Source organism: Equus quagga, chromosome 12 (assembly GCF_021613505.1).
Source record: "Equus quagga isolate Etosha38 chromosome 12, UCLA_HA_Equagga_1.0, whole genome shotgun sequence".
Classification (NCBI taxonomy): domain Eukaryota; kingdom Metazoa; phylum Chordata; class Mammalia; order Perissodactyla; family Equidae; genus Equus; species Equus quagga.
The window spans coordinates 10,789,433-10,815,459 of record NC_060278.1 but is presented as its reverse complement, the minus strand read 5'-3'; the positions used below and the strand labels follow the sequence as shown (position 1 = coordinate 10,815,459).

At 41.2% G+C, this 26,027-nt stretch overlaps 1 protein-coding gene across 15 annotated transcripts in view; it reads left to right on the top strand.

Annotated features, from left to right (window-relative positions):
• KIAA1217 (KIAA1217 ortholog) overlaps positions 1-26,027 on the top strand; it is a 292,914-nt gene that overhangs the window by 180,563 nt on the left and 86,324 nt on the right. For all 15 annotated transcript variants that reach the window (XM_046678956.1, XM_046678938.1, XM_046678947.1 and 12 more), the window contains 2 exons: positions 14,768-14,966; positions 18,764-18,857. In XM_046678956.1, coding sequence (XP_046534912.1) covers positions 14,768-14,966; positions 18,764-18,857 — 293 coding nt within the window. The remainder of the gene's footprint in view (positions 1-14,767; positions 14,967-18,763; positions 18,858-26,027) is intronic.

Genomic DNA, 26,027 nt, shown 5'->3' with positions numbered 1-26,027 from the left:
GTTGCAATTGTGAATGGGATTGAGTTCTTGAGTTCTTTTTCTGTTGGTTCATTGTTAGTGTATAGAAATGCTGCTGATTTATGTATGTTGATTTTATACCCTGCAACTTTGCTGTAGCTGTTGATTGTTTCTAATAGTTTTCCTATGGATTCTTTGGGGTTTTCTATATATAAGATCATGTCGTCTGCAAACAGTGAGAGTTTTACTTCTTCATTGCCTATTTGGATTCCTTTTATTTCTTTTTCCTGCCGAATTGCTCTGGCCAACACCTCCAGTACTATGTTGAATAGGAGTGGTGAAAGTGGGCACCCTTGTCTTGTTCCTGTCCTCAGAGGGATGGCTTTCAGTTTTTGTCCATTGAGTATGATGTTGGCTGTGGGTTTGTCATATATGGCCTTTATTATGTTGAGGTACTTTCCTTCTATACCCATTTTATTGAGGGTTTTTATCATAAATGGGTGTTGGATCTTGTCGAATGCTTTCTCTACATCTATTGAGATGATCATGTGGTTTTTGTTTCTCATTTTGTTAATGTAGTGTATCATGTTGATTGACTCGCGGATGTTGAACCATCCCTGTGTCCCTGGTATAAATCCCACTTGATCATGGTGTATAATCTTTTTGATGTATTGCTGTATTCAGTTTGCCAGAATTTTGTTGAGGATTTTTGCATCTATGTTCATCAGTGATATCAGCCTGTAGTTCTCCTTCTTTGTGTTGTCCTTGTCAGGTTTGGGGATCAGAGTGATGTTGGCTTCATAGAATGTGTTAGTGAGTACTCCATCTTCCTCAATTTTCTGGAATAGTTTGAGAAGGATAGGTATTAAATCTTCTTTGAATGGTTGGTAGAATTCTCCAGAGAAGCCATCTGGTCCTGGACTCTTATTTTTGGGGAGGTTTTTGATTACTGTTTCTATTTCTTTACTTGTGATTGGCCTATTCAGATTCTCCATTTCTTCCTGGTTCAGTTTGGGGAGGTTGTAAGAGTCCAGGAATTTGTCCATTTCTTTTAGGTTGTTCAATTTGTTGGCATATAGTTTTTCATAGTATTCTCTTATGATCTCTTGTATTTCTTTGGTATCTGTTGTGATTTCTCCTCTCTCATTCCTAATTTTATTTATTTGAGATTTCTCTCTTCTTTTCTTGGTGAGTCTGGCCAAGGGTTTGTCGATTTTGTTAATTTTTTCGAAGAGCCAACTCTTTGTTTCATTGATCCTTTCTACTGTCTTTTTAGTTTCAATATCGTTTATTTCTGCTCTTATTTTTATTATTTCCCTCTTTCTACTGACTCTGGGCTTTGTTTGTTCTTCTTTTTCTAATTCTGTTAGGTGTCGTTTGAGGTTGCTTATGTGAGCTTTTTCTTGTTTTGTGAGGTGAGCCTGTATTGCGATGAATTTCCCTCTTAGGACTGCTTTTGCTGCATCCCAAATGATTTGGTATGACGTGTTCTCATTTTCATTTGTCTCCAGATAATATTTGATTTCTTCTTTAATTTCTTCAATAATCCATTGTTTGTTCAGTAGCGTGTTGTTTAGTCTCCGCATTTTTGCACCTTTCTCTGCTTTATTCTTGTAGTTGATTTCTAGTTTCTTAGCATTGTGATCAGAAAAGATGCTTGATATTATTTCAACTCTCTTGTATTTATTGATGCTTGCTTTGTTTCCCAAAATATGGTCTATTCTTGAGAATGTTCCATGCACACTTGAGAAGAATGTGTAGCCTGCTGTTTTTGGATGAAGTGTTCTATATATATCTATTAAGTCCATCTGGTCTAATTTTTCATTTAATTCTATAATTTCCTTGTTGATTTTCTGTCTGGATGTTCTATCCATTGGTGTTAATGTGGTGTTGAGGTCCCCTACTATTATAGTATTGTTGTTGATGTCTTCTTTTAGTTCTGTTAAGATTTGCTTTACAAATTTTGGGGCTCCTGTGTTGGGTGCGTATATATTTACAAGTGTTATGTCTTCTTGGTGGAGAGTCCCTTTTATCACTATATACTGTCCCTCTTTGTCTTTCTTTACCTGTTTTGCTTTGAAGTCTATTTTCTCTGATATTAGTATAGCAACACCTGCTTTCTTTTGTTCATTATTAGCCTGGAGTATTGTCTTCCATCCCTTCACTCTGAGTCTGTGTTTGTCTTTGGGGCTGAGGTGTGTTTCCTGGAGGCAGCATATTGTTGGGTCTTGTTCTTTGATCCATCCTGCCACTCTGTGTCTTTTGATTATTGAAATGTGGGGGCCTACCGCTGCCATTTTGTGTCTTGTTTTCCAGTTCTCTTCAATTTCCTTTGTTTCTCGTCCCATGGTTTAGTCTGTTCTGATGGAGAGCTGCTACTCTCTGTTGTTGTCCTTCTACTTATCTCCTTTGCTCTTGGTTTTGTAGTCCCTTTCTTTTTTTTGATTTTTCAGGAATGAGGGTTTTCCTGAACATTTCTTGAAGAGGAGGTTTGGTGGCAATGAACTCCCTTAATTTTTGTTTATCTGGGAAAGCTTTTATTTCTCCATCGTATTTGAAGGATATTTTTGCTGGGTAGAGAATTCTTGGCTGCAGGTTTTTGTCCTTCAGATTTTTGAATATATCATTCCACTCTCTTCTAGCCTGTAAAGTTTCTGCTGAGAAATCTGCTGAAAGCCTGATGGGGGTTCCTTTGTAGGTTAATTTCTTCTGCCTGGCTGCCCTTGGTATTCTCTCCTTGTCGTTGACTTTTGCTAGCTTCACTACTATATGTCTTGGGGTTGGTCTACTTGCATTGATAAAGTTTGGAGATCTATTGGCTTCTGTCACATGAAGTTCCATCTCTCTCCCCAGGTTTGGGAAGTTCTCAGCCATTATTTCTTTGAATAGGCTTTCTGCCCCCTTCTCTCTCTCTTCTCCCTCTGGTATACCTATAATCCTTAGGTTGCATCTCCTAATTGCATCAGATAATTCTCGGAGAGTTTCTTCATTTCTTTTTAGTCTTAGCTCTCTCTCCTCCTCTGCCTGCAGCATTTCTATATTCCTATCTTCCAAATTGCTAATTCTTTCCTCCATATTATTGGCCCTACTGTTCAGTGCATCTAGATTTCTCTTAATCTCCTCTATTGTGTTCTTCATTTCCAGTATTTCTGTTTGGTTCTTCTTTATAGTATCGAACTCTTTTGTGGCATAGCTCCTGAACTCGTTGAGTTGTCTATCTGAATTCTCTTTTAACTCATTGAGTTTTTTAATGATGGCTGTTTTGAAGTCATCATCATTTAGGTTGTATATTTCATTGTCTTTGGGATTGTTTTCTGTGTGTTTGTCATTTTCCTTCTGTTCTGGAGATTTAATGTAATTTTTCATATTGCTTGATGGTGTAGATTTGTGCCTCCTCATAGAGATAGAGTTTAGTTACTGCTTCCATTTGTTTCTACTAGTGTGGTGGGGGGACAGCTTTTATACTGCTTCAACCAGGAACCCTATCAGCTGTTGCTAACTGGGCCTGGGCCCTTGTCGCAGTCACAGTGATCCTGTGGGTTCCCTCTTCAGCGGTGGAGGCCGTCACAGGGGGGCTTCAGACTGCTGGTGCCTACTGTTGCAGACCACCTAGACGTGGTCCCTCCTTAGGTTCTGCAGCAGTGTTATGGGCTTTCCCAGCGGCCAGGGGCAGGATCACTTATATCTGCAGCTCTGTCACTGTCGGCGCCCACAAAATCTCGCTTGTCCACTATGGGTCACAGCAGAGCTATGGGCATTTTCTACAGTCTGTGGTTAGCTCACCTAGCTATGCTACTTTTGTCCCAGGGTCTTCCAGCCTTGTGGCTGCCGGATGGGTGCTCTCTACTAGTGCTGTGCAGAGGCTATCGCTGAGGCTTCTGTGAGACTGTAGAGCTTCCCCCTGGGCCACAGAGCCGGGTTGCTGGAACTCCACCCAGCCCCAGTTCTCTCCCCTAGGATCTCGGGGAGCCCATTGCTCTGTCTGGGGGATAGCCAGATACCTTGAGTTCAGTGGCAGCTGGTCGGCTGCTGCCCTGCCTGGGATTCTCCTCTTTGGGACCCTCCCGGTATTGTGGATGCTGGGAGGGGCCTCTCCGATAATGGCCAGTAAAGACTCTTGCCTGCTGCCGGGACGGAACTCTAGAGTTTCTCTCCCGGGCTGCATAGCCAGCTGCTGGAGCTCCACCCAGCCCCGGTCCTCTCCCAGGAGATTTCCGGTAGTCCCAAGCCCCTCGGGGGGGAAAGCCCGGTCAGAGGAGCCGGCGGCGGCAGCTGGCGGGCCGGCGCGCCATTTGGGATTCTCTCTGGGATCCCCCAGGCGTTGTGGATGCTGGGCTGGACCTCTCCGCTAATGGCGGGTAGGGGTTTTCCCCACCACCTCCAGTGTGTAACTCTGGAGCTTCCCTCTGGGCTCAGGTGTAATTGCGGGGGGCTTAGGTAGGGCTCTGTTCACCTGTTTCCACAGTCGCTCCTCTGGTGTGCGCTCCCTCCTGCCCTTGGCGTGCGGCAATGTTCTGGGGGCATCCGCAGGCTCTAGGCTGTTCAGGGGTCGGGGTTGGAGAGTTTTCACCTATCTCCACCTCCTCCCGGAGGGAAGTCCGTCGGCCTTCTGATGTATAGCAGTGTGGGTCTCTCCGACGTCCTGAGATGCTATATGGATATCCTTTGTCAAGCGATGAATGTCCAATTAGTTGTAGATTCGAAGGGGGAGAGACAAAGAAGTCTGCTCACGCCACCATCTTGGATCTCAACTTAATGTTTTTGAGATTTATCCATGTTGATAGATGTGGTTCTACGTGATTCATTGTAACTGCTCTTACTTTCCATTATATGAATAAACTAACAAGAACAAATCAGTGAGAAATGGTGCTCCAATGAGCATCCTGGAATAAGTGTGCACACATGAGATTTTCATCTGTGATGGATAATTTAAAAGAAATAGCCAGGTTATGGGATGCACATCTTCAGCTTTACCAGGTGTCCCAAAGTGATTGTGCAAATTTACACTCCCACCAGCAATGAATAACAGACGCCATTTTCCCATGACCTCGCCAATATTTGAGGTTATTAGATTTACTGACTTTTGCCTAGCTGATGAGTATAAAATAGTATGTCACTGATTCAATTTTTATTTCATTGTTAGTAGTGAGGTTGGGCATTTGTGTGTTTATTGGCTGTTGAGGTTTCTTCCTCTATGAGTTGCCTATTTGTATCCATTTTGGGATATCCATTATTGTCCACTTCCTATTTTCTTATTGATTTATAAGGGTTCTTTAGTTATTCTGAATACTGCTCCTTGGTAGAGTCTGTGAGTTATAAATATCCTCCCTCAGACTGTGGTTTGTCTTCTTTACTTTGTCTACAATATCCTTTGTAGTACAAAAAATTCATTTTAATGTAGTATAATGAAGCACTATCTTTCTCTATGGTTTATGATTTTTGTTTCTTTTAGAAGTCTCTCCCTATATCCATATGCCAGGAGACGACACCATGTTTTGTTTTTTTAAGTTCCATAGTTTAACTTCTTACACACAGGTCTTTAGTCCGTCAGGAATTTATTTTACTTATGGTGTAAGCAAAGGATCTGTTTTTCACTTTTTCCATATGGAGAACCAATTTTCCTGACACTATTTATTGAATAGTCATTTCTCCACGGATCTTACCACCACTTCTGTCCTATATCAAGCTTTCGTAAAACCTGCGTCTTTTTCTAGGCTTTCAGTTTTGTTCTGTAGTTCCCATTTGTTCTTTCCCTGTGCCAGAACCACACTGTTTTAATAGTGTTGATATTTGGTAGGGCAAGTAACTCCCTCTTATTGTTGTTCTTTGAAATTGCCATACTGTTATTACAAATTTTCTATTTTTATTAAACTATACTTTCTAATTTTTTCTAGTATTTGAGGTTGCTGTTGAGTCTATACATTGATTGTATATCAGTCAGTCATATTGAATACTTATTAGTTCTAATAGTGTGTCTACAGGTTTCCTTGCATTCTCTGTGATATCATCTGAGAATGATCACAGTTTTGATCCATATGCCTTTTATTTCTTTTTCTTTTGCTGAGGAAGTTTCACACTGAGCTAACACCTGTGCCAATCTTCCTCTATTTTGTATGTGGGTTGCTGCCACAGCATGGTCACTGATGAGTGGTGTAGGTCTGCATCCGGGAACCAAACCTGGGCGCGTCGAACTTAACAACTAGGCCACAGGGCTGGCCCCTATTTCTTTTTCTTCTATTAACTGTGCCAGTTAGGACTTCAGATGCAATGATAGCGAAAATTCTGAACTTAAAGAGAAGGCTCCTAACATTTCATCATTAAGCATTATGCTTGGTGGAGACTTTTGGTGGATACTTTTCACCAAGTTAAGAAAGTTCTCTTTAATTCTTAAATTATTGGCTTTTGAAAAACTATGAATGTGTTATAGGTTTTCCTTAACATTTTTCTGACACTATCAAGATTGTTGCATAGTTTCTCTTTACTCATTTGTTATTGCAGAAAGTATTGAGATTAAACTTTCTAATGTTAAACTATCCTTACATCCCTGAGATAAACTCTTCTTGGTCATGATATGTTTTTTCATACATTGCTAGACTTGCTTTCCAATATTTTACTTAGGGGTTTGCATTTAAATTTGAAGTCTTTTCTTTTACTACTTTCCTAACATCCAGCCTTAAAAAAATGAGTTGGCACTGCCATGTTTAATGTAACCGACAGTTCACCTTAAGTGTAAGAGAGAATTCAATTACGGTTGTAGCATGCCCACAATCAGTTACAGTGTTTCTCACAGTGTTTGCCTATGATGCTTTCTACTTGAATTGTTGAATAACCTTTAAGATTAAATTACTGACTAGGTTGATTTTGCTGTAGGTTCTGTAGTGACTTTGCATTGTAGCTTCTTCATAGACAAGTTTCTCCCTATCCACGTAAACGGACAGTAAGACTCGTTGGGAATGACCGGGATCGGAGCACCAGAAATCAGCATCTTAGACATTAGGGTCTTCACCACAGCTTGAATCCCAGAAGTCATCAACAAATTCTTGAAGGCATTTTTTTAGAGAAATGCCTTGGGATGCTCACTTCAGTGGTATTATCATTTCACTTGAGTCCCAACTGTACCAATTGGTCTAGAACAAAACAAAGTTAAAGGATTAAGCACTCAGGTGCCATTACTAAGACTTTGTGTTGAGAATGCCTCCAAACAGGGTCTCTGTCCAGTGACTGCTGTCTGTCAGGTTAGTGGATGGAGCAAGACTCTACCATATTTAACTTCCTACAAACTTATTGTTTTTAATATGTTCTTTCATGATGCTAACGCAGGTTGCTGCACAGTTATGACCCTTTAAAGCATATTCTAAATTAGAATTTGGCTTAGAATTGCTATGGCCTGAAAGTTTTGAGTCCCTCTCATAAAGACTCTCCTTTAAAGACTTTCCAGAGGGTCTCCATAGTTCCTCAGTTAAAACTAATAGAAGACAATTAGTTAAAAAACTTGAAGCCTTACGTTGTCTTTGAATGTCAAGTATCTGAGTGAAATAAGAAAATATCTGATTGATAGAGTCCTTTTCAGATGCTGCAGCAAAGATTTGGTGTTTACTCAAAGCAAAGATACTGAAATCTGAGAGTAAAATCATTCCAAAAATAAAGAGCATCCGGACTTTCCGTGGAGAATAAATTTTCTATTATCTTTTTCTTCCTTGCAAGGCAACCTTCACCGTCCTGCTTTGTCACTTACTTGAAAAGCTATTCCCTAAGAAGGGACGTGGCAGTGTAAGTTCTCTCTAGGATGTGAAAATTTCCCGACATCAGAGGGCATGCTGGAGCTTTTCAAGGAACAGACATGGCCTTGTCTTCCAATTGCTGCTGTGTCTGAAACAAACTGTCAGCTGGTGTTGGGCATAAATTGCTACCTTCTAAAGAACAGTGTCATTTATGGAACCACAGTAGGGGTTAGAACACAGGGGGTGGCCATAAGTTTATCCAGTACCTCCCATTCCTGGCACAGTACCTGGCACACCATAGGGGCTTGTCCAGAGTGAATGAAAGATGCCATTTCTACAGGTCCCTCTAAGGTACCTCTCAGTGAATTACACTTTTTAAAAAAATCTTAAGACTTTTGAATTCAGTCTCTTAAGAATACACCACTGCATTAACTATACTGGAATCTTTTGCTTATTAAATACCAATATCTTCCCCATTTCAGATGCCAATTTACATTCTACCACCTCCACTGAAAGTTTTTCTATGAGCAGCCTCCCCTGACCCATCTCTTCTGGCTTAAAAAAAATTAGCCAGTTAACTGAGTAGGATCCTAATTGGCCAGTCTCTTTAGATCTGCAGGGATTATCTTTTAAGATGATCAAATCAAAGCATACTTGCTTTGGAAAGTATAGCAGATCCAAAAAAGCATAAAAAAGAGAACATTATCACCCATGAACTCGCCACCCAAAGACAACCACTCTTGACATTTTGGTGTACATTCATCAAGTAGGTAGACTCAACCGTGAGCCTGATGAAACCAAGGTTCGGGCCTCTATAATAAGTAAGTAACTTTCATACTGAATTTTATGTTTCTAACTTTGTATTCTTGTTCTTAAAGAGGTCTCTCAAAACTGGATAAGTTTCAGGCCCCACAAAACCTGGATCCATCACTGCCATCAAAGTGACTAACTGATTTTTAAAAATCTAGTTCCTCCACAACTAGAAGGACCTGCAACTAAGATATACAACTATGTATAGCGGGAGTTTGGGGAGATAAAGCAGAAAAAAAAAAAAATGATTGGCAACAGTTGTTAGCCCAGGTGCCAATCTTTAAAAAAAAAAAAAAAAATCTAGTTCCTTTCTGTTTTATAACATACTTTGCCACTTAACAAAATGAAATTTTTTTCTCATTGCCATGTTCTTTTAGAATTCCCTTTAATAACAGCATAGTATTCCAATGAATTGGTTTCTTAAATGAATCCTCTAATGTTGAGCTCGCCCCCATATTATTCTTACAAATGATGCTTTGTTGAGCATCGTGGTGAGTACATCTCTGTGCATAAATGTGCAGAAGTAGAATTACTGGCTCGAACCATATGTATATTTTGGGGGCTGTTGACAAATATTGACAAATAACTCTTCAGAGAAGTGGTATCAGTTTACTTTCCCAATAGTAGTATGTGAGAGAACTTATTTTCCCAACCCTTGTCAACACTGTTTATTTTATTGTAAAAATCTTTGCCAATTCCATAGGCGTAAAAAGCTATCTTATTATTTTAATGTTTATATTTTTCTTATTAAGTTGAAAACTTTTCGTTTACCATCAGAAAGTACTGTAAGAGCTCCTTAGATTTTTAAGGCATTAGCCATTTGCCATAGTTGTAATGCAAGGATTGATTTGCATAATCTTAAGTGGATTTGGAGAAACTGAGGAATTTAGGTCATTTGGAATTGTCAACATCATCTGCCTGCGGAAAATGCTGTTTAGGGGAAATTGTAGAAAGCATTCCAGAAGGCAAGCATACATCATATTAACTTGGCCATGTTACAGAGAGAATTGAATCCATTTCAACTAAAAGAGATTTGAGCATCTACTGTGTGCCTAACACTTTACGATATATTGCCATCTGATGAATTCAGCTAACCAGAATGCAAAATTAGAAGCCATGCTTGCAATTTTAGTAAAAAACAACGTGAGAAAAATTAACTCTTCAATTCTTAATGGAAAAGTGGTGGAGGAATGTTTAGGGAAAACTGCTCAGAGGAGGTGATGTGTGTGCCAAACAAAGAAATGGTGGCAAGGTCACCCAAGCCAATGGCACAGCATGGAGTGTAGATGTGTATAGATCTGGTATCTGCAGGGAGCCCACTTCCTGGTTTGCAGATGGCCATCTTCTCGTTGCATCCTCACATGGCAGAGAGCAAAGAGAGAAAACAAGCTCTTCCATGTCTCTTCTAAGGGTACTAATCTCATCGGGGGGCTCCACCCTCATGACCTAATTACCTTCCAGATGCCACACCTCCAAATACTGTGCCACTGGGAACTAGGATTTAACATGAATTTTGGAGGAGCACAAGCATTCCATCCATAGCAAGGTCACACTGTGAAAATCCTTGCATAGCATATTAAGATAAAGAATATTTTAGATGTCCCACATTCTGGAACTGATTCTGAGATTCAAAAGATTATGAGGATGTATATCGCCCAAGTGTGACCTGCCAAGTGCGCTTGGTTTTTTGTGAAAGGAAACCAAGAGTTCTTGGTGAAAAATGCATATTGCCTTTGCAGAGCCACTGAGGTAGAAGAATTCTTGAGTTTTCAGGCTTCGCAGGAGGGCCCCCAGTGTTGTGAGGTTCATTTCAACACTCTTGCTTTCAGAGCTCTGCGCCTTCGCCCGCTCGCCCCAGCAGGTGGATCGTTTCTAACCATGTGTCAGCATTTACTTCAGTTGACTTAAAGACAGGAATCTTCTTTCTGAGCTGCCCCCATCATGCTTCAACATCTTCAAGCAGATGGTCAGGCTAAAAGTGTGAGGACAGCTAAGATCGTCCAGAGAGAAGGTTGGAGGAGATGGATGTGGCTAAATGCGGAATTTCAGAGGCTGTATGCGTCAAGGGAGAGATCATGGGTTCTGCACATTGACAGAACTGGATGTATAAGTTAGTTAAACCATTTACTAGCTGTGACTTTTAGGAAAGTTACTTGGACCTTCTGAGCTTTCTTCTCCCTATCTGTAAAAAGACGTAACACCACCCTGACAAGAGATGCCATGCTGATTAAATGAAAGACATGCGTACCATTTCTGACACATAGCAGACATCCCATAAATGCATTTCCCTGTCCTCTTGCCTTCATCATAAAAAAAGAGTTTATGATCCAACGTCCTTCAGACTTCCTCTGTGAGTCTGGAGCAGCCAGCACTAACTCAGAGCTAGGGATATGTGCCAGAACATGCAGAATGTCCTCACCGTGCCAATAAAACGCCATCGTATATTAAGAGAATTCCTTCTGAGTTTAAGCATTTCTAAATACCTTTCCTGAATTGAGAAAGCAAACCGAAGCAAGTGTCAAAAGACTACTCTGCTCTGTTCGTGAAGGCTTCTTTCCCATCTTCTCCAGATTTTCATGATCTCTAACTGGACTTGTGTATCCAGCTGGCAGCTGCACCAGCCAGACCCTGAGGTAACCATAGTTTAAGCCCATTTTTTTTTCACCCGGAGCCTACAAATTCTATTTCAAGCACACACACGTACAGAATGCAGATGTGGGGCTGACAACCAGGCCCTTTGGCCGAGTGAGGCCGGGATAGTTGACTGTAGTGAGGCCGTAAGTGGCCCATCTGTAGGGGCCTCACCCAGGCATGTTTGGGACCCAGACCTCAAGAGTGGCTTTGGCCTTTTGATGTGGCATTAACAATCACATGGGACAGTCACCACATCTCCTCCTTGGGGAGAAAACATTACACGATCTGTGATCAGACAAGCTTGGAAGTTTTTTTCTGTGCTCTGAAAAATGTGTGACAGCATGGACATCCTGTAAGACTAGCTCCCTGAAGAAGCTGAGGGTCAATACTGTGATGGGTGGAGAGGGGAAATTGAGCTGCTTATGCTCGATGCAAAAGGACCACTCCAGTCAAGGAAGCAGCCACTTCAGAATGTATTTCTAATGTGTATACAAACCAGGAATGAGATTACTAGGCTGTTTATATCATGTAGCAAAAGCTCTTATAGCTTGGGTAGATCCCAACTGAACATTCCTTTTGGATATTGAAATGACATCATTCATTCATTCATTCAACAAACACTTATTAAGAACCTACTACATAACAGTATCACGGGTACTAATGATACCATGGTGAAGAACAGCAAAAAAAGTTAAAAAAGGAATCCCTGACCTCATGAAGCTTACATTCTAAAGGGAGAGGCTGACGATAAACAATAGCAATAATTAAAATATGAATTATAGTGTATAGTGAAAAGTGCTCAGGAACAGAAATGAAGCAAGGATGGGGTGTGAAATATTAGGGAGAAAGGGTGCTGAAATTTTGGATGAGGTGGTGCAGGAAGGCCTCACTGAAAAGTGGACTTTAATAAAGGCCTGATTGATTATTTGGATGGATGTGGACCTACAATCAAAAGTATTTCCTCCCAGATTTTCGAGGCTGTTTCTCCCTTGCCTTTAGTTTCTGGGTTGCTGTTGAGAAAACTAATGCCTTTCTGACTGCTGATCCTTCCTTTGTGACTTTTCTCCCCATCCTCAGGAACTTGTAGGAACCTCTGTTTTCCCTCTGCCATCTGGAATGTCTCAGTGACAAACCTGGGTGTGGTGAGCATTTCATGAACATTTTCAATTTCCAAGCTTATATCCTTCAGTTTTGGGGAAAAAAATTCTTATAATACTTTTTGTAAAACTTCTCTGTTTTTCCTGATCTCTTTTTTTTGGTTTTTTCTCTTCAAAGCCCCGGCACATAGTTGAATATCCAAGGTGTAAATCCTTCTAGTTCTTCTACGTGGGACACCATCACAGCGTGGCTTGATGAGTGGTGTAGGTCTGTGCCCAGGATCCAAACCGGCAAACCCCAGGCCGCCAAAGCAGAGTGCACAGACTTAACCACTACGCCACTGGGCCGGCCCCTTTCCTGATCTCTTTTACCTAAATCCCCATTATAAGGAATTGAGATGCTCTGAAATAATTCTCTATTTTTCCTACAGGATTTCACCCTTTTCTCATCCATTAGTCTTTTTACTCCACTTTCTGAGATTTCATCCACTTTTTCTTCTTCACTGAATTTTTCATTTCTGCTCTCGTGGTTCCCAGAGCTCGCTCTTGCTTTCCAAATGTTCTCCTTCTGTTGGACTGTCTCATCTCTTCTGAGTTTCTGTTTTCTGTTTACTTTCATCTTTTCTTTCACGTTAGAGGCTTTTATGAAATGTCTGTTAGTCCCAGGAGTCTGTTAATGTATGTGCGAGGCACAGTTGTAGAACAATCTGGAAGCTTTTCTCTATGATCCAGGCTGCTTCACAATGGATGACCAGACAGAACCTGAACATCACCCTCAAAAATCTGCTGGTTTCTTCTGGTTAGCTAGTCAAGAGGGTTCCTCCGGTTTCCCGACTGAGGCATCAGCCCTTTGCCACATTCTGTCAGAGGACACCTCACCCGCCCTCCCCTGTGCTGTTGAGCTAGAATCCAGTCTGTTTGGTTTGACCTCTTCAATCTTCTGTGGATACTGAGAGTCGCTTGGCTGAGTGGGATAGAAAGGGAAATGTAGGCAGGTTGCTACACCATTGGAAAGAAAACAGAAAGTTCAATCCAGCCCTGTATTGTCCACTCACTCTGCATTCCTACCTTCAGAAGGATCAGGTGCCTCATGATCCCCAGCTTCCCAGGCCTGCATGTTTTATGTGGAGTTCTCCCCTTGAAGACTTAGGTGTCAGCTTTCTCCCGGCTGCTATTGTTTCCCCTCTCATTCCCTCAACTCTTTGATTTATGCCTTTTTATTCCTCGTTGTCATTTTAATGGAATTTCAGGAGGAGGTAGAGATAAATTTGTTACTGCCATATTTAACCGAAAGTCCTATTCTATTTTCTTTCGAGTCTCCCCTGCCAAAGCCTACTCTGGTGATGGTAAATGCCTCCTCAGCAGGTTCCCACAGGAAGTAGGATTCGTATTAAATGTCAGCATCTTCGATAGTTGTTTCCGTTATTTATTTGTGAATAATCAGTAACCCTAAACATAGTGACTTAAAACAACAACAGTTATTTATTTGCTCATGATTCTGCAATTTGGGCAGGGCTTGGAGAGGGCGTCTCATTTCTGTTTCATGTGACGTGGGGCAGCTAACCTGGGCTGGGGCTTCCCCTCCCAAGATGGCGCACCCGCATTACTGGCCAGTGGTCCTGGCTGTAGAATGGGTACTTAGTGGGGGCTGTCCGTCAGGGCTTCCATTCTTCTCCATGTGGCCTCCCTATGTGGCTCAGTTGGACTGCACAGAAGCTTGGCTCCATGAGGGAGCATCCAAGACTACACTCACCAAGAGGACAAGCTCTAGTATGTAAGCAATTATCAAGCCTCCATTTTGCATCACACTTGCTAATGTCCCAATGGCCAGAGCAAGTCACATGGCCAAGCCCGGATGCGATGTGGGAAGATACTACACTCCACAGGGACATGGATACTGAGAGACACAGTTCAGTGGGAGCCACATACCCCCTGGAACTCTAAAATGCTCTGATCCTGTGCTTGTGTTTTTCTTTGTATAACTGACTTGTTCCATTTTCTACCTTGAAATGTTAGGATGCCAGACTCTTTTCTTGTAAATAGTTTCATATGGTATAAATATTCGATAAATACGTATTATAGCCATAGAAATATTGTAGCATTTCCACTTAAAATGTTTCTGAATGGACTGTGAAGACTTAAACTACGTGTCTTAACCATCGTTGTAATGAATGTGTTTCTAGTTAGTGAAAGACATGGAGAAAATCACCCTACGAGGGGATCACATTCCTAAATACACCTTTCAAGGGAATTAAGTATTGCCTTTTGCTTTAGGCTACCCGAGGTTAGCGTCTTGTCTTTTTGGTTTTAAAACAGTTGAAAATTAGCCTCTTTAACACCTGCCTGGACTGTAAGAGAAAAAGTGGGTATTTATGTGATAACTAGAGAGTGCATTCCTTGGAAATTCCAAGCAATCGTCTCTCATTACATGCTTTCCGAGCTTGTCCCGAACATTCCTGCCTGTGGTAGGACGTAGGTGGCTTAGCTTGTGCTTCCTGTTTCGTGAGTCTTGATCTTGACTGATCACTGTGCTCATTTTTCATGCAGGGGTTCTCTATCTCCAGTATGGAGATGAAACCAAGCAGCTCAGGATGCCGAATGAAATCACAAGTGCAGACACAATCCGTGCTCTCTTTGTAAGTGCCTTTCCACAGCAGCTCACCATGAAAATGCTGGAGTCGCCCAGTGTCGCCATTTACATCAAAGATGAAAGCAGGAATGTCTATTATGAATTAAATGATGTAAGGTGAGTATTCACATCGTTTGCGTGTGTGCATCCACCACATTGCATTTACCATCGCCACCGTTTGTACCCAGTCCTAATCTCTCCGTGTCGCATGAAGAAAGCATAGCTATTATCCTGATTGGCGGGCTTACCTTACACAAGTGTGAATTCACTATCTTGTTTTCTATGATTCACTTACAAGGTGTGGTTTCCAAAGGTGAGGACAGACTTCTCCCACACAGGTCTTTGCATGTTACATATGAAAAGAATGTAAGAAATGATCCAGTCCACTGTTTATCTGAGTTAGGGAAACTAAGGCCAGAAAGGTGATGGAGAGACTTGATCAAGATCCTAAGAGTTGAAAGCCATACTTACGATGAACTTTCCCAATTCTTTCTCCAGTGCTCTTTCCCTCATAGACAAGATGTTTTAGGTAATGATACCATGGAGCCATTATTTACACTAACAAGTTAGAATAAAACAGTGGACTCTATGCTATTGTCCACGAGAAGAGAGGCTGAGAAACATTCTTCCTTTCCATTCATTTCTTAAATAGTTGGCCGTTCCTAAAGGATCTCATTTTCCAGGTGGGCTTTCTCCAGGGCCCCTAGTAGAATGTATTCTAAAATGAGACTGAATGGACTCATGCTATTGCAGGTGGCGTGGATAAAAGCATCTTTTTCGACTGTCATGGTGTTGTGTATAGAGCAAAAGGGATGCAGCTGATCTCTCCCAGCCAAAAACCCTGAGAAAAAAGACTGAAATCAACACAAACAAGCAGTCACTAGTATAGCCTCTAAACATTTTAGAACTTAAAAAATCATTTAGTGAATAATCCAGCCCTCTCCTTTTATGGGGCCAGAAACTCAGATGCGTCAAAGTTCAGGGACTTATTTAAGATCACACAGCCAGTTCATTTCCAAGCCCAGCCCCAAACCTGACTGTCCACATTCTTGGTCAAGAATTTTTCATTCCCTCAGAATGTTCCTTCCCCAACTCGTCTGGGCCACAGGCTGGATTTCTGGATCCCTGCCCCGTGGAGACAGCAGGCTGCCCTGTTTCTTCATGATGGAATTAATGGGAACCACTTTTTAAAAGTATGCCTTTAGTGCATAATAAATGTAAACTGATAAATATCTGACAATGATCACAAATGACATATTTAGGCGTGTGCCAAGGTGTGTGAGTAATTTAGGGCTTTCAAAGTTTGACACATGCCCTCAGGTATGGGTGCCCCCTCTGTTGCACAATACCCCCTGCTTTTTAAAAACATGTTAAATATTCATGTGTAGCAGAAAATTCATGTTTGTTTCCTGAAATAAATTATTAATCAAGCTGTCACCAAAAAAATTCTGAATTTGCAAAGCATAAACTGAAACATGAAGTAACCACATTATATATAAAGTATGTGTTTGCAGTAACAAAATCCCATGGAGAGTTTTCACGTGGACGTGCCATTTCACTGTGTTTGTAGTTAGAGCAATCGAGGGAATGGGTAATAATAAATACGCATGGAACTTCGTGAAGCTACTTTTGATTATGGAGCTCAAAGCTGATGAGGTTATTGTGAACCATTGGACCCCACTGTCTTGCAGAATTTTTAAAGTATGACAGTGAGTCACGATATTCTAGAAGCTTCCCAAGCCTCAGAGTATTACTCCTAGGACTTCCTGCACACATTCTTCGAGACTGTCATGAAGTAGTCATAGAGAGAAGTGGGAGGGAGGAGAAAGAAGAAGAGGTCCCCAAAACTTCCAAACCGAAATGATCCTCCTTAATGCAAACTCAGTTGATAAAATAGATGCAAGCAGTGCTTGAGAGAAGCAATCAAACATTAACAATCTTCAGTTAATATGTCTATATTTGCAAAATTGATCCTTACACTGCAGCACGAATAGCCTGATTTCTTTTAAATCTCATTTAAAATGTCTAAGAGGAAAGTCATTGATTTATAAATTTGTCTATAATTTTATTTTTCAGTGTTTTGAGTTACATATAAGAATGCATCTAAAAATATTTAAGTGGATCAAATGTTTTTATTTGGTGATGACTATAATGTTTATGCTAGATGATCAGGTGCATATCCTTTCCAGAGAATTATTCTATTCCTCTGCTTTTATGCATAAAATGCCTGTTATATTTTCTTTGAATTGTAGAGTAAATCCTCACCATCAGCATCATATAGAATGTCCCCTCCCTGCTAAAAAACTGTATCATGTAGATTTTAACTGAAGCCAATGGCTTTAATCTTCTAAACCCAAAGATAAATTTCCTTTCACATCCTTCAGTATTTTTGAAGTGAGAGTATATTTGTTAAACATTTGGCTATTTCATTATGGTGTTGGGGTTTCCGTATTTTCCATAGGAAAAGCTACAGAGCGTTCAGGTTGAAATTCTGTGTTGTAAATGTTGCCATGGTAAATGCAATCTGGGCCTTTCCTGTTGGTTCATCATGGATGAACATGTTTCTAAATTAATCATAAACCAACCTCATATATTTTAAATACCTTTAGAATCACGCTAAGTTTTTTTCGTGGCTCAAGTAAGATTTTCACTTTCTTCCTATCATCACTTGTGTCTTTTCCCCTCAGCCACAGGGTAAGTTCCTTTAGTCAATCTCCACATCCTCACCTTCTGTGACCTCTCCCCTCCATGGTAATCTGGCCCCGTCTAGTAACAAGGACTGCATGCTCCCCCTTAAGCAGACTTCTAATGAGCTCATTGAAATCTGGAGCAACCGTGCAAGCTTGGGCTAGTCGTGGCTTCAAAGCAATTACTGACGGATATTTAAAGAAGGGAAGCAAGACTAGTCCAAGAATCCTCCACTTTGTTTAAAACAAAAACATAACCCAATAATCCCACCGATTGCGATCAGCCCACAAAACGTGTGGCTGCACCTGGAGGAAAGGAATGCATCTTCTTGCACACACTTCCCTGAGCTCATCGCGCCCGCATTGGAAGGAGTCACAGTGTAGATGGGGCCGAAAGTGCCTTGGGTGGCCCTTGTGTTGATGAAAGCTGAATACGGAGGGAGAAGGACTTCGTGGACATTCATATGTCTTAAATAATTTAAGGTAGGCTCTGAGCAAGATGTGGGACCTTTGCCCTTTGCCTGAGGTATGACCAGGGCTCTGAATGGTGGGTTCAGAAGCAGAGACAGACAAGTGAGAGAATTTATCTGCTGCTACTCCTTCTAAATACCCTGCACGTCCAGTAATTCAACTTGTCTGTAGAAAAGTATTTTTAAAAACTCACTATGGAAGAAAACAGCCATTGTAAAGGTACTAGTTTTGGTCTTTGGGCGACTTTTTTTTCTGGACAGCAGTTACATTTTTTTTTCCCTTCCTGAAATCGTTTGAAGAAAAAAAAGCATTTTTCATTTGTGTGCATTACATGAGATAAGCAGAAAAGCAGGTGTTTGGGCAAAGTAAACAGTTAAATATTTAAATATTAACCAAATCTCTTTGAATGTATTGTAAATATTGGAGCTTTATTGTTTCTTAAAGTGTTAGCTTTCCTCGCTCAGAATCTTGAAAGAAAGTTCACGCTGCCTGATATTTATGGGTGGAGAACGACATGGAAAGAAAAATACTTTCCTGAAGAACAAAAAAAAGGAAAGAAAAGCTGAAGTCATTTTTCTTCTTTTCCTTATTTATTGTTGCCTATTTTATGATAAAAGAACATTTTGTCTGGTTGATTGCAGACAATCACCGGATTGTCTGTTGATGTCTTTTACCCGATTCTTGAGGGCTGGCAAAGGAAATGCCCAGAGTAAGGCTCCTTTCATCTGCCATAGTGATTGATGCTTTTGATTCCAGGAACATTCAGGATAGATCGCTCCTCAAAGTGTACAACAAGGATCCTGCACATGCATTCAATCACGCACCGAAAACTATGAATGGAGACATGAGGGTAAGTGCTCCTGTTCTATTTTTTATTTTATTCGGTGGGTCCAACCATCCCTTCTTCTGGCATGTTCTCCTGATGTAATCTCCCCCCACTACTAGGTTTTAGGGGTTCTCGTCACTCATCTCGTCTAATGACTCATTATTTGTTCCTTGGTAGAGAAATCAGATTTCCTGGTCTTTGGGGGCAAAGGGATTGAAATAGGGCCTGACATAGCCCCATCCATCTCTAAGCATGGAGTTTAGTTATGTCCTCACTCCAGGGAGATCCTAAAAATCTTTACATAAAAGGGTCCTTGGTCTATAATACATTAACTCACTCAAAGGATCTCTTGCTATTTTTTCTCTAGTTAAAGGAAAATAATATACAAAAAAAATGGGGAAAGAAAAACTTGTGCACAATTGCCTGTAAAATCTATTCATGTTCTTACATCAGTTATTCCAAGTCCTAGCATTCTAATTAAATTATTCATCTTCTAATTCACGACTGTTTGCTGCTTTACTGTTTTAAATATGATCAAATCTTATCTCAATCGTGTTGAGGGCATAGTACAAAAATATACACAATTTGTGAGCTAAAATTCTCTAGATTTAGATCATCTCAGAAAATTACCCAAACATTCAAAGCATACAGGGATGTTTTGAAGAAAAAAGAACAGAGAAACTGAAAAGGCAGATTTTAAAATCACATGAACACAGGTCCACTCGGAAGGGATTGAGTTTCTAACAATAGAGCTGCATTTCTCTGCAGTAAAAATGGAAGGGAAAAAAAAAAGATTAGCTTCTCCAGCTGTACCTAACCTCCCCCCCGCCACCCCGCCTGCCACACACACAAATTTAGAAGGTGCCATGCCATTTTATATCATCTTTTCTGAGGATCAGCACTCAGCTGGATGCTGGAGTTTAACCAGAAAAAAATAAATTAATAGGTTTTATGGCCAAAGAAACCCAGGAAATGTCTATCCCAGAGTTGTAGTAGAGTTCTTCAAGGGAAGCTGTTTCTGATTTCTGATGGTTTGTATCAGTTTTCTATTGCTGTTGTAACAAGTTATTACACATTTTGTGGCTTAAAATGACACAGATTTACTATCCTTCAGTTCTAGAGGTCAGAAGTTCGACCCGGGTCTCAGTGGACTAACATCAAGGGAGCATCAGCATTCTTTCTGGAAGCTCTAGACAGAATCTGTTTCCCTTTTTTCCAGCCTCTAGAGGCCGCCCGCATTCCTTGGCTTGCAGTCCCCTGCCTCCATCTTCAAACCCAGCAAAATAGCATCTCTCTGACCCTGCCTCCATCCTCACACCTCTAACCCTCCCTCTTACACTGTTAAGGGCACTTGTGGTTACATTGGGCCCATGCCATACTCCAGAATAATCTCCCTATTTAAAGTCAGCTGATTAGCAACCTTAATCCCCCTTTCCCCTGTAGTTAGAAATTTCAAGGATTAGGATGTGGGCATCATTGTTCTGCCTACCACACAGGGTATGTGAGTTTAGGACCAAGGGGCCAGGAGGTCCAATAGAAAGTGCTGGAAGAATTTCTCTGTAATTCTGGACTGGAATATGAGTGATGACATTGTGGGATCAGAGCCTACACTTGTGGAGGAAAAGGGCTCTTACGGACTCAACTGCTGCTTTTTTATGTGAGAAACGATGTGTGATTTGAAGTGAAGCCTGTGTTGCTACTTCAGAAAAACCTAGGATTTGGCGGTTTATTTTTAGCCAGTTACGCTTTCAGTGCAAACCAGCACCAGGTGTAGACAGATTGAGTCATGCGAATCACGAAGCAGGGACTGAATATTACGGTATCCTTTGCCTTTTATTGCTGCGTTATTCTCCTTCTCGGTGACATTCTTAAGAGTCTTGCTCCCTTGGGTATCTTTACTTTTCGATATGTCTAGCCTTCAAACTGGAGTTTTGTGGTGCTCAGAGTTCTGTTTCTGTTACACGGAGCCTACGCAGGGGCCCCAGCATCGCCTCTGAAAATTCTATTTATGCCTGGGGAGGACACCTGTTTTAACTCTTAAGCAGATGTGGTCCCTACATAAGGACCAGCAGCGAGCATGGAGAGAAGCAAATATTATCCATCTGGATGAAGCCTCTTAGGATTCAGAACTTTTGCTATGGGTTTCGGTAAAGTTGTTCTGTTTCTACTTTTAGACAAGACCCTGGTGGTCACTTTCCGAGTTACCCACAGCCTACTTGAGACAGCAAGTTTTTATCTGAGAAAATCAACTGTTGTCCCAGATGAGCAGACAACAAATGTTCACCATCCAACCCACAGGAAAGCTTTAGTTTCAGTGAAGACACTTGGAAATGAGAAAGAGAATGCAGTGTAAAAGCCAACCAGGTGTAATCATGCCTGGAGTTAGTAACTTGGCCGCTATTCGCAGATTCCAGAAGCTAAGAGACATGGAATTCCTTCAGCCTCACCTTTTGGCTCTGGAGGTTGGAATTCTCTCTCCTTCGATGAAGGTGGCTGCCTTGCCATTAAAGGGAAGGAAGCTCTGTTGAGCCCTGTCTGAGTGCAGCTGCATAGCTCCATCACTCGCGGTGAGGAACAGAAATAGAGACCAGAGCCAGGACCAATTGGTGTAGACTAAACCAAGCTGCACGGTGGGCTTAGGGGAGCTCTATCCTCCCGTAGGTTTGCCATGTGCGCATGGCCCAGAAGGAATTTATGATAACTACTCACATGAGTCCGTCATGCAGCCCTGCGCCTGATGTCATTCAACTTTACTCACCAGCCTCCATAGGCAGCCTGGGACAGACCTCCCAGCTGCCCGCTCATTACCGATAAACACGCCTGTCATGAAAAACATTGGTTGGACCAAGCAGAGGCGAAACAACACACCACCAGGACTTTGTGGTGGCCTCTGAGACTTTCCTTAAACAAGGAATTTAATATCTTGCCCGCAAGAAATGAAAATGTAAGCCTCTAGATCTACAACAGTCAGCCCTCCAGAGCAGTTTCATGATGGTGGTGGTGTTACACAGGAACCATGATAAACTAAAGTGTTGACTCCAAGGCTGTGGGCCTTGGAGCATGCATGCACTACATGCTTGGTGGGGAAAACATGGGTCCACTTTTCATTTAGCATCTAGCTGAGTGCTTTTAAGGCTAGGCTGTCTAATGAGACTTGTGGTTCTCTACTGGGAATGAACACATTCAGCTCCTGATTCTTTACACGTGGGTGCAAATCACCCCCATCTGATTTAATTGTCTGGCTTCTGTTTCATTATATTAGATAGCAGCTTTGATAATTCAGTTTCTAAGGTACTAAGCTCACCTTATGGAACAGACCCTTTTGCAAAAATTATGAATGTACTCACAGGGTTTGTAATTCACAAATGCACAACTCAAACATGAGCCATTCCCTTCTGTGGCTCTCAAAAGGTACCAATGACTTCCTGTTCATCAAACCAGTGGCTTTTTCAGTTTCTGGGCTTCTCTACCTTCTTACGTACTTTAAGATTATTGCCTGAGATTCTCTGCTCCCATCATTCAGTTCTCTCCCTCTTGTATGTCTTCAATTTTTACTTAGATGTAGACAGCTTCCAGATTTGCATTTAGAACACATTCTCCAGGATTGGCCCTGCGTCTTAAATTACTTCCTAATACCCAAATCAGTCACTGCCTCCAAGACCTCTTCTCTCTGAGCTCTGCATCTGACACCAAGGAGTGGTCTTACAAACCCTAATTTCCATACACTATCATTTCTAAATTCCTTGCCTACGTTGAAACACACCTCAGCCCCCTTCATTCACTAACTCTTCTTCCTCTTGACCCCTAAATGGGCTTCAGTGTATTCAGGCAGGCTTCACCAGTTTGTATGCAGGGATTTTTTACTTTGCTCTTTTTTTTTTGTCTGTACCTTTTCACTTACTATTTTTATCTTACTACTGAGTTAACTATTATGTCAAAGTCGAGGACCCTTGAAACTATATCCCTAGCTCTACCATTTGTCTGGAGTTCAAGACCTAATCGTTCAACTTCCAAGTGGTTGTCTTCACATGGATAATCTTCTAGCGTTCCCAGTATATCCTTTTGAAGAAAAACATCCTAATCTTTTTCCCCCCAGCCTTTCCTCCTTGCTTCTCTATCTTTGTGAATGATAGAGTGACTGTGATGGTGTGTGTATGTGTGTGCACACGTGTGTGTGTTTTGAAGGCTGGGGAAGAAGAGATTTAAAAAGTTGAATTATCAATGATTCTTCAATTGCTTAACTCCTGTTTCTCAACATATCCCACCAGTCATCGGAGCTGGTCCATTCCACTCTGCAAGGCCTCTTCCAGAAGACCCTCCTGCCATTGCTTGTACCAGTCCTCTTACAGTAGCTAACTTTTTAGGGCACTGACCAAGCACTTTCACTGGTAATTTTATTTAATCCTCAAGACAACATTTTGAGGCAGGCATTGGTAGTGGTTTAGGTATGTTAAGAAATTTGCCCAAGGCCACACAGCTTGAGGGTGGAAGAGCTGAGATTTGAACCCAGCAGCTGGGATCCAGATCCCAAGCTCTTAGCAATGCTGCTCTGCTGTTGTAGTTACAGCACTAATTATTTTTCTACTGGTCAGTTATGCAACCGTTTAACTAGCCTCCCCAGCTCTAGTCTAACAGCTACTTGCTAAGACATGTCCCTAAGCCCAACTCCCCATTGTGCAAAGAATAGCACAGGCCAATAGTCAGTATCACCTCAACCCTGACATCCCAAGCACAGCCACCTCCCAGTTCCTACTCCAAGTATCTGAAATGCCCCCTCCCTCCCCATATAGCTGCCTTTCAAAATTCCACCCATCTAACATACTACAGGACAACGGCCCGATTCCTTCAACAGACTGCAGGCATGAAAAAGGGGTGGTAGGAGAGAGTGTTACTGTGTTTCTCAGGTCCCCTGTATACCGTAACAACCAAAGCCCATGTGTGCGCCTTCTTTGGATCCTTATTGGAACTAACCAACTGTAAAAGACATCTCTGAAACTATTTAGGAAATTTGAACATGTGTTAAGAATCAGACGATATTAAGGGATAACCGGTAATTCTGTTGGGTATAATAATGGCTTGGTGGTTATGATTTTTTTTAAATGAGACACACTAAAGTATTTACAGGCTAAATGGCATGATTAATGGGATTTACTTTAAAATGCTCCAGCAAAACAAACCAAAAAGTGGAAATAGATGAAGCCAAATTGGAAAAACGAAAAATGTCAAAGCTGGTTGATGGGCATTCATGATATTATTTTTCTCTACTTTTTTTATGGTTGAAAATTTCCATAATGAAATGTTAAAAAATAAAAACTTGCTTTTAGAGGCCAAAGAAAAGACTGCCTATTCCATGAAGCTTTCCCTAATGCTCTGTTGGAGTTAATCTTTCCCTTTGGGGGGCACATTGCACGTTCTCCTGATGTTATAATCATTCAGGTGCATGTTCATCTCATTCTCAAGACTGTAAGTTCTTCAAAGGCACAAACCAGCTCGAGTCTGTCTTTGTATCCCTCAGAAAGCCAGTCGTGGTGTCTTCCCCATGATGAATATAAACACTTGTCAGACGGGGTGCATTGAGTACTATAATGATAGTGTCGCAAATGCTCTATTATTCATTTTCTGTCATTAATGAGAACCCACTGTAAAAATATCTCTCTGTTCTCATCACCAGAAATAGTTGTGCTTCTCCCAGTTTATTTTTATCATATGAACACTTTGAATCTTGTAAGTGATCATTTTCCCTCTTTGTGCTGCTAATCTAAAGCTTAGAATTAAATTTGTGGCCCACCCACAGCCAGCGTACAGGCATTTGTGGAGTGTGTTTTGTGTGTTGGCTTCGTTCCTGGCCTCTCTTTTTAATTTTCCTACTTTCATCTTCTTTTTTGTCTTATGTTCCACTTTGACTCTTTTTTTTGGCGAAATTGTAATAATTTTTGTGAGCTCTACTAATTTCTTTGTGGAATCAGGATATAAGTAGTATTCATTCTATATCATTGTTTTTCTGGACATAAAATAATAGACCTTTTTGTGTGTATGTAGAAAGCAATGTGTTAAATACTTTGCGTATTACATAAATTAGTCAACACTTCTGCAAGGTAGGTATACTGACTCAGTTTTTTATGGATGATACAACTGAGGCCAGTGATGTCTTTCCCAGGCCCACACAGCTGGTAAGTGTAAGACACTGGATTTGAACCCACTTCTTTCTGACTCTTTGTATTCAGCCCCCACAGCCTCCTTTCCTTGATATGTCCATGTAAGTTTTGCAAGTTTTGAAATGATGCTCCTAATGAGATTTTAGAACACATAAAATATCTTTTCTTAAGTTTTTGTATCACTTAATTCTGTTGTGTCTATTTCATGACATCTTTTTATATTTAAATTTACTCCATTCTCTTTTCTTCTAAGTTAAAAATATATCCCACCAAAAAAAAGAGAGAGAGAGAGAGAAAGAAGTATGTGCTCATTTAGTATGTATGTCTGAAGTGGCCGGGCTATGAGCTGTTTTTTCGAGGGCAGTGTTCTTGTTGAGAAGAAGGGTTTGGGATTAGGGGGTGGGGGATGGGGATGAAAATAATCCTGTAGAAATGGAAGAGAAGAGAATCTCACAGAAATGGAAGTTTCAGAAAACATTCTTAGCTAATTTTCTTTCATTCATTCAAGGTCCTTCTTGACCCAACCACCGTGGTATTCCTTTCGCTCGCATAACGACAGCGATATTAATAACTAACGTTCATGATATACTTACTCAGTGCCAGGTACCATGCTGAGCATTTTGCTCATTTGATTTTCAGAACAGCCCAGTGTGAGAAGAATTCTTATTAGCCCCCTGTTTCAGATGTGGAAGCTGAGGATCGGGGAGGTTAGAGAACTTAATCAAAGCCACACAACTCGTCAGAGGTAGAGTTGGATTCAGAGCCAGGCAGACCAACTCTAGTACTGACCTTCTTAATTGTTCTCGCGGTCACTGCTGTCTTCATCATCGCTGTCCATGCCACCCAGTTTTGAAGACCTATCTTCACCAATCCTTCCCTTACTCCTCTCTCCTCCAAGCCTCACCACCGTCCCTTCTCTGAATTTCCGCAGGGTATTACCTGTCTGCCTTCCTCTCTCAGCACACCCAGTTTTGAAGACCTATCTTCACCAGTCCTTCCCTTACTCCTCTCTCCTCCAAGCCTCACCACCGTCCCTTCT